The 16,311-nt window shown below is 39.2% G+C and overlaps 3 protein-coding genes across 4 annotated transcripts in view; 2 read left to right on the top strand and 1 right to left on the bottom strand.

The window, feature by feature from the left end:
• Positions 1–5,973, top strand: part of dguok (deoxyguanosine kinase) — a 7,746-nt gene extending 1,773 nt beyond the window's left edge. Inside the window, exons 3-7 of one of the 2 annotated variants that reach the window (XM_014014309.1) lie at positions 3,973–4,172; positions 4,332–4,479; positions 4,553–4,668; positions 5,036–5,135; positions 5,899–5,973. In XM_014014309.1, coding sequence (XP_013869763.1) covers positions 3,973–4,172; positions 4,332–4,479; positions 4,553–4,668; positions 5,036–5,135; positions 5,899–5,910 — 576 coding nt within the window. In that variant the 3' untranslated portion in view covers positions 5,911–5,973. Of the gene's footprint in view, positions 1–3,972; positions 4,173–4,331; positions 4,480–4,552; positions 4,669–5,035; positions 5,136–5,285; positions 5,780–5,898 lie in introns of those variants that run through there. The other variant, XM_014014308.1, reaches the window with a different exon arrangement.
• On the top strand, positions 5,177–8,814 carry LOC106521659 (nodal homolog). The gene is made up of 3 exons (XM_014014307.1): positions 5,177–6,315; positions 7,757–8,562; positions 8,643–8,814. Exons 1-3 carry the CDS (start codon positions 6,051–6,053, stop codon positions 8,793–8,795), a joined length of 1,224 nt encoding a protein of 407 aa, XP_013869761.1. The 5' UTR covers positions 5,177–6,050; the 3' UTR covers positions 8,796–8,814.
• A 1,833-nt stretch (positions 8,815–10,647) lies between these two features.
• On the bottom strand, positions 10,648–12,765 carry LOC106521658 (eukaryotic translation initiation factor 4E-binding protein 1). The gene is made up of 3 exons (XM_014014306.1): positions 12,300–12,765; positions 11,350–11,541; positions 10,648–11,242 (listed from the first exon to the last, which is right to left on the bottom strand). Exons 1-3 carry the CDS (start codon positions 12,433–12,435, stop codon positions 11,211–11,213), a joined length of 360 nt encoding a protein of 119 aa, XP_013869760.1. The 5' UTR covers positions 12,436–12,765; the 3' UTR covers positions 10,648–11,210.
• Between the last annotated feature and the right edge of the window lie 3,546 nt (positions 12,766–16,311).

Below are 16,311 nucleotides of genomic sequence, written 5' to 3'. Positions count from 1 at the left end.
CCCCCCCCCCACTCCTCTGAATAATGGTAGGGGAAACGCTGATTCTGGTTCCCTGAAGATGACTGTGTTGTTGATTTACCCCATGGATGACGTCTTCACCCCACCTCAATCAGACTGATAAACATATATTTAGAATTGTTGATTTTCCTTGGCAATACTCTTGTAGTAAGTTATGTTGTTTTGTTCTTACTGTATGTATAAGCCATGACTTTCAGTGTGTCCTGGGGCAATTTGCAGCTGAGATGAGAATCAGCTTCTTTTAAGTCTGAGGCTGACATTTAGGGAGTCTAATGAAGCTATGGTGCTAATGCTAGGAAAATGCTAAATGTGCAATTAAACACTCACTTCCTAATCACTGTGATATAATCATCTTGTTACTTTAACAAAAACATAAAAGCCGGGTTTTTTTCAGTTGAAAGTAGTTTAAAGTTATCAAACAAGTTTAATGATAGTTTTTACAGAAAAAAAACACTTTTTATATACTTTATGAAACTTCAAATCTTTTGCTTTATTGATCATCAAATACTGACGCGGATGGACTTTGAAATGCCAACAAGTCACAGGTGTAGGGTTTCTCACCAGTGTGGACACTTTGATGAGTCTTCAGGTGTTCCTTATGTTTGAATCCCTTCTCACAGTGGTCACAGGTGTAGGGCCTCTCACCAGAGTTGTTGAGTTGATGTTGGCTGAAACTCTAACTCACTGGAGCTCTCCTCACTCTGGCCACTGCAGTGTGGTCCTTCTGGAGCTTTGAATGGCTGGATCAGCTGGTCCTCACTGAAACCACCTCCACCTTTGTCTTCAGGTCCATCTGGACTTCTGCAGGTCTCTTTCTGAAACACAAGAATAGAGGAAACTGTTGCAGGAGTAGTTCAGGATTTGATTTCATAAAGTCAGAAATAAAGTGAAACATTTAGATTTTATGGTGAATACTTTGTATGGATAGCTGATTTCAGGAGTGATTGAACATTTTTTTGTTGTTCAAAAGGAAAACAAAACTTCTCCAAGCAACAGAATTCTGTGCTGTGTGTRTTTTCTACACATTCCACACCTGCTTACATTTGAAATGTGGTTCAGTTTGAAATTAAACTAAATCTTGCCATAATGTTTCATTAAGTTTTCTATAATTCAACTACTCTAAGTACATTTGACATTTCCTACCAACCAATGTAAACATGAGAAAGTGTAACTTTTTTTCCAGAGTGGTTAGATTGAACAGTGACTTACCTCTGCCACTCCTGGCATGGTGCTACTGCTGTCACTGTCCTTTCTACACATTCTCACTCCCAAGTCGTCACATATTGACGCTTTTCCAAAGGTTCCCTCTGCGTCTTATTTTGACGCAGCAGGTGTCCCCCTCGCGTCAGTCCTTGACGCCCGCGGCTTTTCCGGGTTGCGCCACCAGGGCTCTTTGGGTCGGGGGTCTGAGGTTAACATGAGGGATCAGGATTAATAGTTAAGTTTAGGTACTGGGATCAGGGGTAGGATGTCCATGGTGAATATTAGGTCATTTTACGCTTTAGAACATGATTACGTGAATTTCGTACATTTTCTAAAAATGGTTAAATTTAGGTACTACGGTCAGGGACAGGATGTCTAAAGTGAACAAAGACAATTTCAGGCTTTGGAACRGTCGTTTTCGCGCATTTTCTACACTTTCTGAAAATATGACAACAGATTCCGCCCCATCTCGTCAGTAACTGACGTGACGGGGGTACCCTGCGCGTCAAAATCGGACGTAGAGGGAACCTTGGAAAAGCGTCAATATGTGACGACTTGGGAGTGAGAATGGGTTGGTCCTTTATTTGAAACTCCTCCATGTTTGAATCCACTTTAAGAAAGGAAACTGTGTCAAGAACAAACTCAAAAACCTACAGAGCAATGAAATGAAACTTAACATCGTTACAGCAGAAAGTACAAAAACAACACTGGCACAGTATAACTTTTTAGAATATATTTGACAATGAAAATCCGTTTGTGCACAGCAGAAAACCTGTTTTTAGTTAAGTACTTTTAATAATACACAAAACCAAATAAAAGTAGAACAATAAAGGGAAAAAAATTCTTACCAGGTGCTTTGGTGTCTGCAGAGGTCTGTGGTCGTCCTTTTAATGGATCAGAGTTGCAGCAATTTAACAAAAAGCACTCGTGATTTTTATGGTAACCGCATTTCTGCTCAAAATGTTCTGTCTCTGGAGGTTTCACACAACTCAAGAGATTCAAGATTCAAGAGTTTTATTGTCATCTGCACAGTATACGCGCAGTTACACTGTACAATGAAATTCTTACTTTGCAGTTCCTCCATTTACCAACAGTCTAAAATATTTCAAGTAAAGCACAATAGTACAAAAGTAGAGTGGACAGAATTATAGACCAGTATATACAGTTTTTACAGTATTTATAGACAAGTAGCAGCAGGATATGTAGTGCAAAAGTAACCGTATATAGGTAAATGTAGTGGTCAATAAACATGCAAAACTGTCCTTGACCCAAGGCCTCTGACAGGCCCCTTTAAAGAGACAGAACTCTGTTCCAGTTAAAGCCTTAACAGGTTTTCTTAAACAGTAAAGATACATTTTCTTCTTCTTAGTCAGATAACAAACATAATAATCTTTTATTCATAATTGAAACAATGTATACAAAAGAAAAACCACAGAAAATGTTATTTCAGTGTTTTATTCTGCTTTAATGCAAATCATTGCTAGTAATTTAACTGTAAAACCACAGTGATTGATTAGAGATGTTTCTGTTGAGATATTTTTACTTAACTAAACTCAGCGTTATAGTTAAGCTTTAATATGAAACATTTTATTTTATTTTTGTCTGAATCATAATGAATGTTCTTAAATGAAATAATTAATTTTTAGATTTTCAGTAAATCATCCTTTAAGTGTTCTTTAAAGTGCTCTCACCATAGAGCAGGTCAGAACAGACTGTACAGACGTCAACAATGCTGTTAAGACAAAACAACACCTGGCAGTGCTTCACTAACCTTCCTCTTTTAAACTAACGTCTTTAAACTAACAACAGTCAGTCGTTGAGAGAACGTGCTCAACGAGGAAGCGGCTGTTTTTCTCCAGATAGGAGAACCAGCGTTTGGCTGTGAGATTYGGCCCATTGAGTCAATGGGAGAACCTCTCAGTTTAGACCAGACCAACACTCGGTCTCGTCTACTATCTTGAGCTCACCAAAGCTACACACAGAGCAACTTTTGTTTTGAAACTTCCATGGCAGAAGTATTTGTTTTTGGGACGGATACAGAGAAGCGCTTCGTCTCTGATCTTCGATTGAAAGCAGCCCAGGAGATGCTGAAAGAGTAACGTGGGTCTGAAAACGTCTGACTTGGTGAGGTTCTGAGAGTTCTTCACCCCAATTGGACGATCTTTCCCTGACTTGAACCGTGGTGGATGACTCCTCTRTCCTCRGTCCGAGGTAATGGCTGTTTGTTGTGTAGCTGGTGTCTGACTGGATCTGAGAGACGTCTGCCCTTTCTGGTTAAAAATCCACATTCTTCAGGCTAAAGAAAAGGGTACAAGATTTTGAGTTTGTCTGTGTTAGAAGCAGCTGGTAACACAATGCTTAATTATCCAGTTCAAAACAGGTTCTTTACCAGGTTGTTCTTTGAATGTAGATATCTGGACTAACAGATCAGAGTGAATGAACTCAACAAACAAAATAAAAAGTATTTCTTTGAGAACAATCAAGTACTGGACTGAAAATGAGTGGGGAAAAAAGCAGCCCTAGTCCAGTAATAATAAAAATAATGAACATAATAAATGAAAAATTATAAGACCTTCAGAAATCCTGAAAAAAACTATTCGTCAGGACCTTTTAAATATATATATTTTTAAAAAAGTTTGGCTCCTTATGAACAGAACAAATAAGTGAGGGGTGCACAGCACAGCGKTCTTTTGATAAAAACAAATCTAATACTTGTATCCTTCACGGGCTTGTTAATATTCTCCCTGTCAGGGAGCAGATGCAGCTCCAGAGACGACAGTCAGTAACCTGCTGCAGATGATGTACCAGGACCCTCAGCGCTGGTCGTACACGTTTCAAACATATTCCTGTATGAGCCGGCTGAGAACACAACTGCAGCCGCCTCCAGCTCACCTGCTCAGCTCTAAGGGAACACCTGTGCAGGTGTACGAGCGCTCGGTCTACAGCGACAGGTGAGTTAGATGGAATATATGGGTCTTTCATTTATTTTGAATGTTGGTGACGTCACTGTGTGCAGCCATATTTAATGGTGTAGGGTGAACGTAGTGTTGTAAGTGCCRTTCCACGTGATTCGTCAAGCATCCATGCAAAACTCAACTCTGTTCTTTCAGGTACATCTTTGCTCTGAACATGTTTGAGCTGGGTTGCATCACTGCTACAGAGTGGGCAGTCTACCAGGACTGGCACTCTCTTCTGATGGAGCAGTTTGGCCCCCGGGTGGAGCTGGAGGGCATCATCTACCTCAGAGCCTCGCCCCAGGTATGCACAGATGTGTTACACAGCTCTTAACTCAGTGTCGTGCGAAGTACTCACAAATGTATGCATCTGTCAGAAATGTATGGAGCGTTTGAGGCGAAGGGGAAGGCTGGAGGAGAATGAGGTGAAACTGGACTACCTGGACAAGCTGCATGTTCAGCATGAGAGGTGGCTGGTGGAGAAGAGCACTGAGTAAGAATCAGAATCCTTTGTTGTTTTTTTATTATCATTTTTAACAATTAAYGATTTGTGTACCAATACGTAACCATAAAGTGGGGTATGTAAAGTTTTAGTTCAGCTCAATGAATTATTTTCAATCATTACATACTATGGGAGCAAACTAATAATTGTAGATTTGTAGCTATTATGTCATATTTGTGACTTGCTGAACTTAATTTTGTGAACTGTAATGAGCCACCTCCAGCTTTTTAATTTTTGTTGTTGGCCCATTATCAATTAAAAAATAACAACTAACAATCAGAAATGTGTGGTCATTACAGCTGTTAAGGTAATAAATGCCAATGATACAATTTTTTTATTTTTTTTCTTTCTTTCTTAGGACACACTTTGAGAAGTTGAAAAACATTCCCATCTTACAACTCGACGCCACTGTTGAGTTTCAGAGTGATCCAGATGTGCAGGAGCAKTTAATAACAAAGGTATTTTTATTTGATCAAACCATTTTATTTTAACTTTATAGCTACTGTAATCAGATTCAACCACACGGGGGCGCCACCGTGATGTTTCACCGTGGAGGTATATGTCTGTTTGACATGTTCATGGTTTCTGATCCCATTTTTCTCCCACAGGTGAAGAACTTCTTTAATGAGTTGTCAGAAGATTGTTGTGAGAAACAAACCAAACCAGCTGGACAACAGCTGAGTGTTTAACTGAAATATCAACACGTTGAAATATCCTCAACGTAAACAAAACAGAAGACTTGTTTAGATGCTCTCTTCAGGACCGCACTGTCTAAAATGCACAGATTGAGTTTATATTTAAATGTCACTTCTAATCATTCTCTTACATTCTTTTTGCTACTTATATTTTAAAAATCACTGGGTAGATTTTTTTCTCCTGTTTAACTTATTGAACTGTTCTAGTAATCTCAGAAAAATCTGTGTACCGGTAAATAGTTATTTTTTCGACCATAACTCATATAACCGACACTTGAAACCAGATGAGTTTGGTAGTTTTATACCTCATACAAACTTTAAGCTAAAGAAATGATGTGAAGAGCTACAAACGAAGTACATTTATATGTGGAYTAATTGCAACTTGTTAATAAAAAATATATAATTCAGGTGCATATCTTTGTATTTCTGTACTTATGAGTCTGTTTGACAGGATAATGACCTTGGCGATAAGTATTCGCTCTCTCTCTCTTTTTTTTAACACCCCTGCTGGTGTTCTGATGATCAGAGGGGCTGTTGAGATGCCTGAAGTGGTCAGGGGTCATCAAAGGGCAGCTGTCCACTATAAAAGCTCAGTCCGGAGCTCCATCTGCACTCTGCATCATTTCAGCCTGAGCGCAGCTGGAGGAAGGACGCAGATCTCTGGGAGCTTCAGTTAAAATGGAAACCAGAGTCGAGGTGGTTTTYTGCACTCTTCTCTTCTGCTCTTTTGGAGCTCTCCTCTCAGCTCAGAGCAGGAGCGGTCCGACACACAGAAACCTGTCGACGAATCATCGCAGCAGATACCCTCCGTACATGATGAGGCTGTATCGCTCCTTCAGGACCTCTGATTTCCTCTCTTCACTACCTGTCAGCACCATGACGGCGCAGCATGAATGCCCAGCAGCGCAGAGTTCGGACTCCGTTCTGAGCCTGATGGCCAAACGTGAGTAAACACTTGTTTTTTTTTTTTCACACTGTCTGCATGCAGAACTGTTAGAATAGAATAGAAAACTTTATTTGTCTGACACCAAGGGTTACAGAAATGTGTCTTCGACAGGGCTCCATACACACATATAACAACATTTCAAAGCAACATTTATGCAAGATAAAATTCATAAACAAAATTCAAAAATACCTCTCTTGTTGAGGGCTGAAACTGTAGTTGGAATAAATGACTTTTTGAGTCTCGCCTTCTTAGCCAACGGTACGTTGTATCTGCTACCTGATGGAAGGAGACTGAAAGAGTGATGTAGGGGATGTGAGGGTTCCTCGCTCATACRGATGGGACAGTGGAGTTTGTGTCAAACCAATTATTTTACTAGCTTGATTTGTTACACGTGCCAGTTTTGTTTTCTTTCTGCCAGTGAGAAAGTTATACCAAGAAGTGATATTGAAGGTGAGAATAGATTCTAGAAGTGACCGGTAAATCATGATTAAAATCTATTTGCTGACATTAAAATTCCTTAACTTTCTAAGAAGATGTAGGCACTGGAGAGCTTTTCTCTAGATCGTATCAGTGTGAGTTTGGAAGGACAGACAGGTGTCCATCTAAATATTTAAAACACTCTACTTGCTCAACCATCTTTCCCTGAATGATCAGAGGCTTATGAAGCTGTGAAGCGGCTGCAGCTCTAGTTTTCCCCACACAGCACAACTCCTTTGTCTTTGTAATATTGAGTTCAAGTGATTTCTCACCAAGTGTTGGGACCAGGTCATCAACAGCAAGTTGACAATGGGTGAGTGAGTCCATGCTGTCCATGTGGGCTACCTGTCATCAGCATATTTAAAAATATTTAAATATTTAAATATACTAGACTTAAAACCATTTAAAAACACCTGCTGCGGTCTGTCTGTAAAAAAAAATCTTTATCCAAAAAATCAAGGTTGAGTGGACCTGTAGGTTCTGAAGGCAGTGCAGCAGAATGTCAATATTTACAGTATTAAAAGCAGAGGAAAAGTCCATAAATAAAATCCAGGTGAGTGGTCTTACAGAGTCCATAATTGTTACCACAGTGTTTAAAAGAGTTAAACTTGCATCCTCCACTCCTTGTTTTGCCCTGCAAGTTATTTTCCTTTTTGCTCTCCATCTTCCTGGAACTGTTTGGTTTTAACTGTGTCATCAGTCCTTCCCTTTTACTTTTCTTTTTTACAACCCAGCAAGTGTCAAAATGCTTATTCGACTTTAAAGGCCTGCTCTGTTTTATGTGGGGCACTTGTATATTAGCCCTCAGACGGCCCTACACAGGGGGGTCCAATACACATCCTGTCCTGTGCACCTTCTCGCTCCACTGTTCAGACATTTGTCCAGYGGTCTGGTTTGTTCACATCCATGCAGACTGCTGTGTCGGGGCTTTGATGTCTTTTTCTCCTGTCCCTTTTTTCAGGCTGCCACCAAGTGGGTGACAGATGGACCGTGACGTTCGACRTGTCGTCCATCTCCACCGGCGAGCTCGTCCTGCTGGCAGAGCTTCAAATCAAACTCCCAGCACTCTCTGCCTCCAAGCGTGCCGTGGTGGATTTATATCACTCCCACAAGCAGTACTGTGACYCGGGCGGAGCATCGTGCCAGGAGGAGGAGGTTTTCCTGGGAAGTTTCGGGGCAACACCAAGCAGCACCAAGTCTTCCTGGGAGGTGTTTAATGTGACCGAGCTGTTAAAATACTGGCTGCACAAGAGAAGTGATGTGTTGAGCCAAGAGGCTTCAGGAGAGCCCGACGCAGAAGATGGGGMTGGATCTGGGGCTCAAGATAACACGTTCTCCTTGAACAACTTGATGGCAGAGCAGAGAAAAGTAAACCATCCRACCACAAACCAGGTCATGATGGTCATCTTTTCCAAACACARCCAGCTCCAGGAAGGCCACGCAGCRTACAGCCTCATCCACACCGTAGAGAACTCCAAATACGTGAYGACCGCCAGGGTTCGAGGCGATGGTCAGAGTCGCCGCCACAAGAGRAATCGAATTGAAGGGATGCGAGSCACCGCTGGAGCTGAGCCCACTGCGGCACCGGCAGCAGAGCGGGTCCAGAGGTCTCTGTGTCGGAGGGTAGACATGTGGGTGGACTTCGACCACATCGGCTGGGACGAGTGGATCGTGCACCCAAAGCGCTACAACGCTCATCGCTGCGAGGGGGAGTGTCCGTCACCGCTGGACGAGTCCTTCAGCCCTACCAAYCACGCATACATGCAGGTGAGACGACAGCAGAGTTACCTGCTCAAAGATCTGCCTGTTTTTGTTTTAATCATTAAATTATAATTTTTCAATTTCAGAGCCTGCTGCRACTCCATCACCCAGACAGAGTGTCCTGTCCGTCCTGCGCACCGATCCGCCTCAGCCCGCTCTCCATGCTGTACTACGAGAGTGATGATTTAACCCTGCGGCATCACGAGGAGATGATTGTTGAAGAGTGCGGATGCCAATAAAGCTACCTCTCAGAGTTAATGCTTATTACTTTTTTTACTTTTTATATACACCAGAGGAGCCCAAAGCAGGGCCCGTGGGCCAAATTTGGCCTGCCAAGCCATTTGATTTGGCCCACCAACAGTTGCCAAAGTTACAAGGTTGTAACCTGTTATCCTATGTAGAAACAGTGTTTCCATTGGTCAGATGACTATATAAAAGGGCTGTAGTGAAGGTAGTTTTCATTCATGGTGCTGACATATCTTTGATTTATTAGGCTTAAACATGAAACATGAAATGACAAGAAATATTTAGAGCAGATTTTACCTCACATGTAGATTTGCACACTTTATAAGGCCACAAAACTCATATTTTATCAATTTATGAAATGTCCCATGAGCCTTTGCTACTTGAGCGTATGGCAGACTTTCTCCAAGTGCCCCGACTAAAACAAAAGAGGGCCATTGCCTAGCTTAATCGTTAAAAATAAAGGACTTTACTTTAAAAAGTATTTGTATTTCATGTATTATATTACTGCATTTGGCCCRCAGCCCTGGATAGATTTTCATTTTGGCCCTCTCAGGGAAAATGTTTGGGCACCCCTGCTCTACACATTATTACTCCAACAGCTCCCAGTCGTGACCAACTAAAAATACATTTTTTATACAGTGAATAAAAACATTTCTCATCCAGACTGCATTTTATTTTGTTATATATTTAGCCTATTTATACATTATAATGTATATTTTGTATATAAAATATAATAAAATGTTTATTTAGAAATAAGTGTTGTGTTTTAAGTGTTTTTCATTCGTAAAGTCAAAAATATTAAGTTTTGAGAGAGAAAACCAGAGAATTTTCAAAGTAAAACATTTAATTGAATAATTCAAGTTTAAAACGGAAAATAAGATTTGCCTCAAATTGGACATTTACTTGCTACCAAAATTGAGTTATAGTTTTTTATTCTATAATCCTTTATTTTTATATAGAATATTAGTATCTATGCAGATTTTATGTTTAAATTGGAGGTTCATCTCTTACAGAAACTTTTACCTTTCCTCACCACACCAATCCACATCTATGGCTCGCCGCAGTCCACACTCCATCATGTGTCGTTAGCTGTCCTCTCTGGCCGTCTTTCTTTTGTTGATTCAGATCAACAGGCACGCTRGTCAGAACAACAGAACCCCTTACAGGATCAATGGAGCAGAAAAAAAAAAGCAGTGGGACTTGTTTATCTTGGGGGAGTTGTTCTGGTGTCAGGAAGCAGAGGTGACACGAATAAACAGAGATGCATGGTATGGAAAGACTCAGAACCTGAAGGGTGAAGCTACTGTGGAGGAAGGACTGGAACCAATCAGCTGAAACATCTGTCCAAAGCAGACGGACCCTAATGTAATGTTTAGGTTATTCCCTCTTTCAAGAACTGACATGCCTGCTGCCATAAATGGACACTAACATAATCTTGGTATCACCTCCTCTTAACACATGTGGCAGTTCTCACACGTCCCACCGGCCCTGAACGCATCGTAACAAACCCCAGACGATCATTTTAGCACTTCTTTAAGACGCCCACTTTTTTCACTCTGAATAAACAAAGTTTGGTTTGGAAACCTTTTAGTTCAGACAATTAAATCTGCATCACATAAATGGCTTTTTTGTCAGAATGGAAGCAGCTGTGTACAGATGTATATTGACCTCTCTTATTACAGTCCACTGACAGGTTATCAGCCACCTCCGAGCTCTTTGAGGAATTCCTCTGAAACGGGAGGAGCAGCAGGTCGTCAAACACCCATCACGGTTAAATGTATATTAGCTCACTTCAGTACGACAAAAACATCTCAAATAACCTCCAAAAATACACAAGGAAGGAGATTGGTGGTACTTGTGTTTGTTTTAATGTTGGTCACTCTCCAAACTGTGAGTGAGTTGTTTCATACCTTTAAAAAACAGTCCATCATCGTACATTCTTTGTTTAACACTTCAGGTGGACAGAMTGTCTTCTTAAGAAATTAACAAATTAAATTTGTTCCTTGAACATTTGAAGGCAGTATCTGAGGAGAGGTGGAGGGAAATGAAAGCCCATGAAGTGACAAAACCTTCTGGAATGGTCATAAATTCAGAGAAAGTAGATCTTCATTCACTTCAGTTTGTCACATCTCTGAGTGATGAGGCATTTGCTGGTGTTTAGTACTCGTCAGTGAGGATTTGAAACTTGTAGCCACTACAGGAAGGCACACTTTTGTCGCGTGCAAAATATAGGCTTTGAGGTAATGAAAAAAAAACAGGTTTGTTCTGGTAAAAAAACTAAATAAAATACGGCTTAAAAACAGTTGACAGGAAAACATGATCACGAAGGAGAACTGTGTCTCACACAGACATTATGATGGGAAATAAGAGGATCCTCCTGAGCCTCCCTTCATAGTGTTCAGCTCCAACTAGATGTCCATTTCAAACTGTGCATCCTCACCTGACGAGACAGAAACAACACTTTTAGTCAAAGCAGAACACACATATTCCTCTTCACATTAAAGGTTATTCCAGCGGAAACGCGGTAATATTTCTCCCAGCTCATACCAGCGTTGCTCGAGTCGGCCGCAGCAGCTGAGTTGTTGTTCAGCACTTCTCCGTTCAGGGTTTTTGCGTCAGGCTTTTTAGCGGGAGGACTGGTCACCCCTGGAATGGTGGGAAGACCTCGAGGAGGTGTCCTGGCCAACGGAGAGCTGCGACACTCCAACAGGAACTTTCGGTCATAGATGATCCTGGTACCTGTTTTTACAAATAAAAGACCAGACCAGCTCAAACTCTGCTAGATGAGGGCAAGAGAGTGCCATTAGCACATTAGCATTAGTTCAACAATCTCTGCATCATTTGATAAAGTGCAAAATACCTTTTTTATATTTGATCTCATGGTTTGAAACAAATACCTTCAATAACTTGACCAAATACCTTTTCAGCACAAAACAGATTGAATTCCTCCTCATAACAATTCTACTTCAGATAAACCGTTTTATTTTATTTTATCAATATACTAATATAAATATTTTGGATATCTTTAATTTGACTAATAAGAGTGTCACAAACTAGACATCCAAGTGTTGTTTCATTAAATGTTACAACGACTTGCCATACCCATGCCGCACAAATGCGGTGGAATTTGATCACGTGACTTTGGACAGGTTCCTCTAAAGACAGCGATAAGATGATGAAATCTAAAATGAAAGCTGACATATACGTGTCATAACGTAGAAAACCAACACCGTTACGAACACGCAACACTTAAGTGTTTAAAAGACACTTTTTAATTTTATTTTTTAGAATAAACGCACACTAGTTAGCATTAGCTGTTAGCTTAAGCTGCGCTAACAGCTGACAGCAGCGCAGCCGACCTCATGGAGTTAGCATGAACACAGAACTAGTCACAGCTCTTTGGACATGTAAGTGTCCTGTATCATATGAGACACAAATGAAGAAGACCTCGTGGTCGCACACAGTCGCATAAATCTGCCTTTAAAAACAGTACATACCACCCGGCGTGGTGCTAAACAGGGTCCCCCCTGGGGTAGTAGAGTAGTCCTGGGGCATGTGATCTGCATCGTTGACGGCCACTCTCCTGGTGGACGGAATGGCCTTGGCTGTTGTCTTTTGGCAGTCAGTGGACATCTTCTCTCTACTAAAATAAACTAAAAGTAGCTAACTGGAAGGAAACAGGTAGGAAGTCCAGGGTCGACTGCACGAAGCCAAAGATTGTCGGTCTAGTTTTTTTGGCTCAGAATTAMTGATTGCTTTTCAAATAAATAAAAATAAATATCTTGCTTTTATGAGTGCAAACAAAAAAGTGCGGATTAAGTTAGTCGCATGCGCTCTCATACACACAAACACACACACACGAGTCGAGGATCTTTGTTTAAAGAAAGGAACTCGACACACGTTCCAGTTTTTCCACAAGCACACAAAACAACACTCTCTCACAGACAGACAGGCTGCAGGGAAAATACGGACTAAAATATGACAAAAGTAACTTTTAGCGACCTCTACCGGCCAAAATATGCACGTGCAAGTGACTGSAGGGAGTTCAATGCTCTGTTCCAAAACAAAAAACTAAAACTAAAATRTAAACATAATAGCAAACGCAACCATTTTTAATGTTGCAAATTGTATATTCATAAAAAGCACAATATGAATTGATGAATGGAAAAAAGTCACTTTTTCAAACGTATTGCAGTTTATTTTACACATTTTTACAACAAAAAATGCGTCCTTTGTTCAGTTTTCTTTTAAAAATCAGTCATTTTWTCTATTAACTTGATCACAAGCTGCACCATTTAGCTGGACCATTAGATTGTATCTGCACTTTATAGATAAACTTATGTTTGCTTCAGTCTGGAGATTCCATCACATTTTTCCAAGATCTTATTTTGTATGACAGAAAGTTGGACTGTTGTGTCTCCGTTCATGTTTTCTAAAGATTTTTACTAGTGTTGAGGTTTGACTTATTTTGAGGACAGTTGTAAAAAAATTCGGCTTCCAGCTTTCTTAAAACTATTATTTGATTTTACACGTTSAGCCCAGTAAGTTATAGCATTGTCATTTTGTGTTGTGGCAACAGCAAAGCAGTTTACACAGCTTCAATAATTAAACTTCCAGCCATACAGTGGGATTTTAATTCATTCACAGCAAGTGAGGGGGAAATAGAAATAGCAGTTTTACAAATATATTACTTATTACTTTGATCCAAGTAACTAGAATCAGGTGTTCAGCTAAAATATGACCAATCTGAGAACAATGAGAATAAAAATGGAAAGCTTGTCTTCATAAAAGCTTAATAAAAGTTTAGTAAATGAAGGCACCAGTCAATATTACTCATAAATGAATGTATAGAAAGCTCTTTAGTCAAATAATTTACTGCAAATACATGCTATAGTATTTCTTACTGTATTTTTTCCACAAAAATAGTAAGGATTCATGTTTGCCTCCGTAATTCAGAGGTTACATTTTATTCTCCTTGTAATAATTCTTTAGTATTTTTGTTTGTTTGTTTGGAATTGTAATATTATTCATTAATGAATGTTTTTAAATCTTGAACCTAATAGAGTCAAGTTATTCTATTTTTTAATATTTATTTCAATCCCCAAGTAGGTTTTGCATTTCTGTCCTTGATTCCTCAATCATTCTGAAATTTGAAGTCTAATAAACTCCAATCATCTCAGCACGGAAACCAAAACTGTCATATAAAATGATTCATTTTACAAAAGCATACACACAATACACAAAGGCATTTCATTTCTTTATTAACTTTTGTAAATGTTGAGCTGGTGTACAGAGTAAATTGTCAATAGATACCCTCAGATTTAGTCTGGATTAAAAGGGATTCACACGTATATTTTTCGTTTGACTCTCCATGACAATAAAAAAAAGCAAACAAAAAAAGTKAAAATACCCACAAGACCCCTTTTTTTTATCCCCAGGTCGCAGGCATTTACCCAGAACTCAACAGTCTCTTGGTAGCTACAGCTGTATGATGCTAAAAGTACATCCATAACATAACAGGAATCCCAGCTGACAAGGGTGCATAGCATTCTAAGTAAATATATATATTTTCATATAGTTCATATATATATATATATATATATAGCCTTTTTATGTTAAAAACATTTTTTGTGCATGTGCGCAGTTGCATTCCTTAGTATTGAGTAATATGCTGTTGCGTTAATAATGTCTTCAATCCATTCAAAAGGAATATTCACGTGTTCTCTAGTTTTTGCAAGAGTTTGTATTTTTGCATGAACTTGGTGCATGGCATCGTTTCAGCAGTTCCCTCGGTGCGGGGGCATTTTTTTTCCCAACCACAACGCCCTCAGCTTTGCACCGACTTCCCAACAACATTCAGAACGTCACTGTGTGGAAGCCTTTGATTCGGCTCAGTCTCATWTTTGGTAAGTTGGAGAAAAGGAAAAWAAATAGAAAAAGATTRGGTGTMGGATGTGTTGAGGAAAATCTTGAAGCCACTAAGCCTCCCCCAATAAATCAGATTGCTTTAATTTTACTGTGTTTTCTTTAAATTTAAAATCAGGTCCCTAACCTTGAAATCAACAGGGAATTAAAAACATGATCCCAACGTAGCCCTCCTGCTGCCCTGGGGTCAAAATGAGCCATGAGGCCTCTGTTTTAGGCCTCAAAGGGCAGCAGGAGGGAGAATGGAATATTGTTTTAGTAGAAATTGAATAAATATTCAAATATGTATTTGCACTTAAAACAAATGGCTATAAATAAACCCTGAAATAAATAAATATAAAACATTTTGATTTATAGACCTTCATTTTCTAATACCATTTTATTTCTCAGTTCTGCAACTGAAAAATAATGTTTTTATTACATTTACAGTCATTTGCATCGCTACTAGTTGTCGTTTATTCATCAGGCTTTGCACACTTCTACATTTAAATATAAAAAAATAAACAAGAGGAGAGGAATTAAAAAAGCACTAGAAAGTAAAAAAGCCCCCTTGTGGCATTATCAATAATAATAATTTAAAACAAAACCTAAAATAAATAAAGGTCTTTAAATTTTGCCAAATTCAAAACAGAATTCTTATTTAAAATTGAAATATATGAACTTATCAGTGAGATTACATGTATTTTTCTCAGGATTTATTYAATAGCCGTATGGATTTATAATTTTTATAGCTTAAAGCTGCATTACATAGTATGCTTTAAATCACATACTGGGTACACTAATGTGTATTTAAAATTGACAGTCCTAGCATTTATAATACGTGAGGTAATAAAACAGAAATAATGTCTGATGAAAGGATAATTATAGACACATCTAAACCACTTCAAGGTTTTGTTCTCAAAATGCTTCCTTCTGTGCGTTTGTGGTGAAATGTTCTGATAGCCGACAGCAGGTATTTGAGCTGAAAGTGAACATTGTCTACTGACACACAGAGCCAACACGCAACAAGACTCACAGTTTACGTTACATTCATCATCTGTGGCTGTCACGCCATTAACTAAACACTTACCGATGGCTGCTTATTGCAACATTTACTTGTGACTTATACACTTTTTGTCTAATAAAGGATTACATGTCAGCTGTGACGTCTGAAACAAAGTACGCGCGATGTCACACATATTGAGGTAAATCAACATTTAAAAAAATATTTGATTTAGAAAGTACACATGTGTTTTTTTTTTTCCTGTGGTGTCATTACAGCTTCACAGCTACAACCAGACAYGTGCAAACAGAAAAGGTGACTTTAAACTAACTTTGCAGAAACTGATGACATAAAAACCGTTTTCTACCGAAGCACAAGAGCAATTTCTGGGATCCTAAATTACTGACATCATTTCTGAGTAAAGTGAGGAAGAGTCTAAAGCTGAAAACAAACTGAAAATCATGTATTGGAAGACCGTGACCTATGACCCTCTTTTGTCACACACACACACACACACACACACACCCGGTTCATTTTGTGAGCAGTTATTGCTACTTCTTAGTTAAGACATGAATCGTGACAAAATAATAATAATAATAATA

Source organism: Austrofundulus limnaeus, unplaced genomic scaffold (genome assembly GCF_001266775.1).
Source record: "Austrofundulus limnaeus strain Quisiro unplaced genomic scaffold, Austrofundulus_limnaeus-1.0 Scaffold114, whole genome shotgun sequence".
NCBI classification, from domain to species: domain Eukaryota; kingdom Metazoa; phylum Chordata; class Actinopteri; order Cyprinodontiformes; family Rivulidae; genus Austrofundulus; species Austrofundulus limnaeus.
The sequence above is the reverse complement of the archived record's forward strand: the minus strand, read 5'-3'. Positions and strand labels throughout refer to the sequence as shown.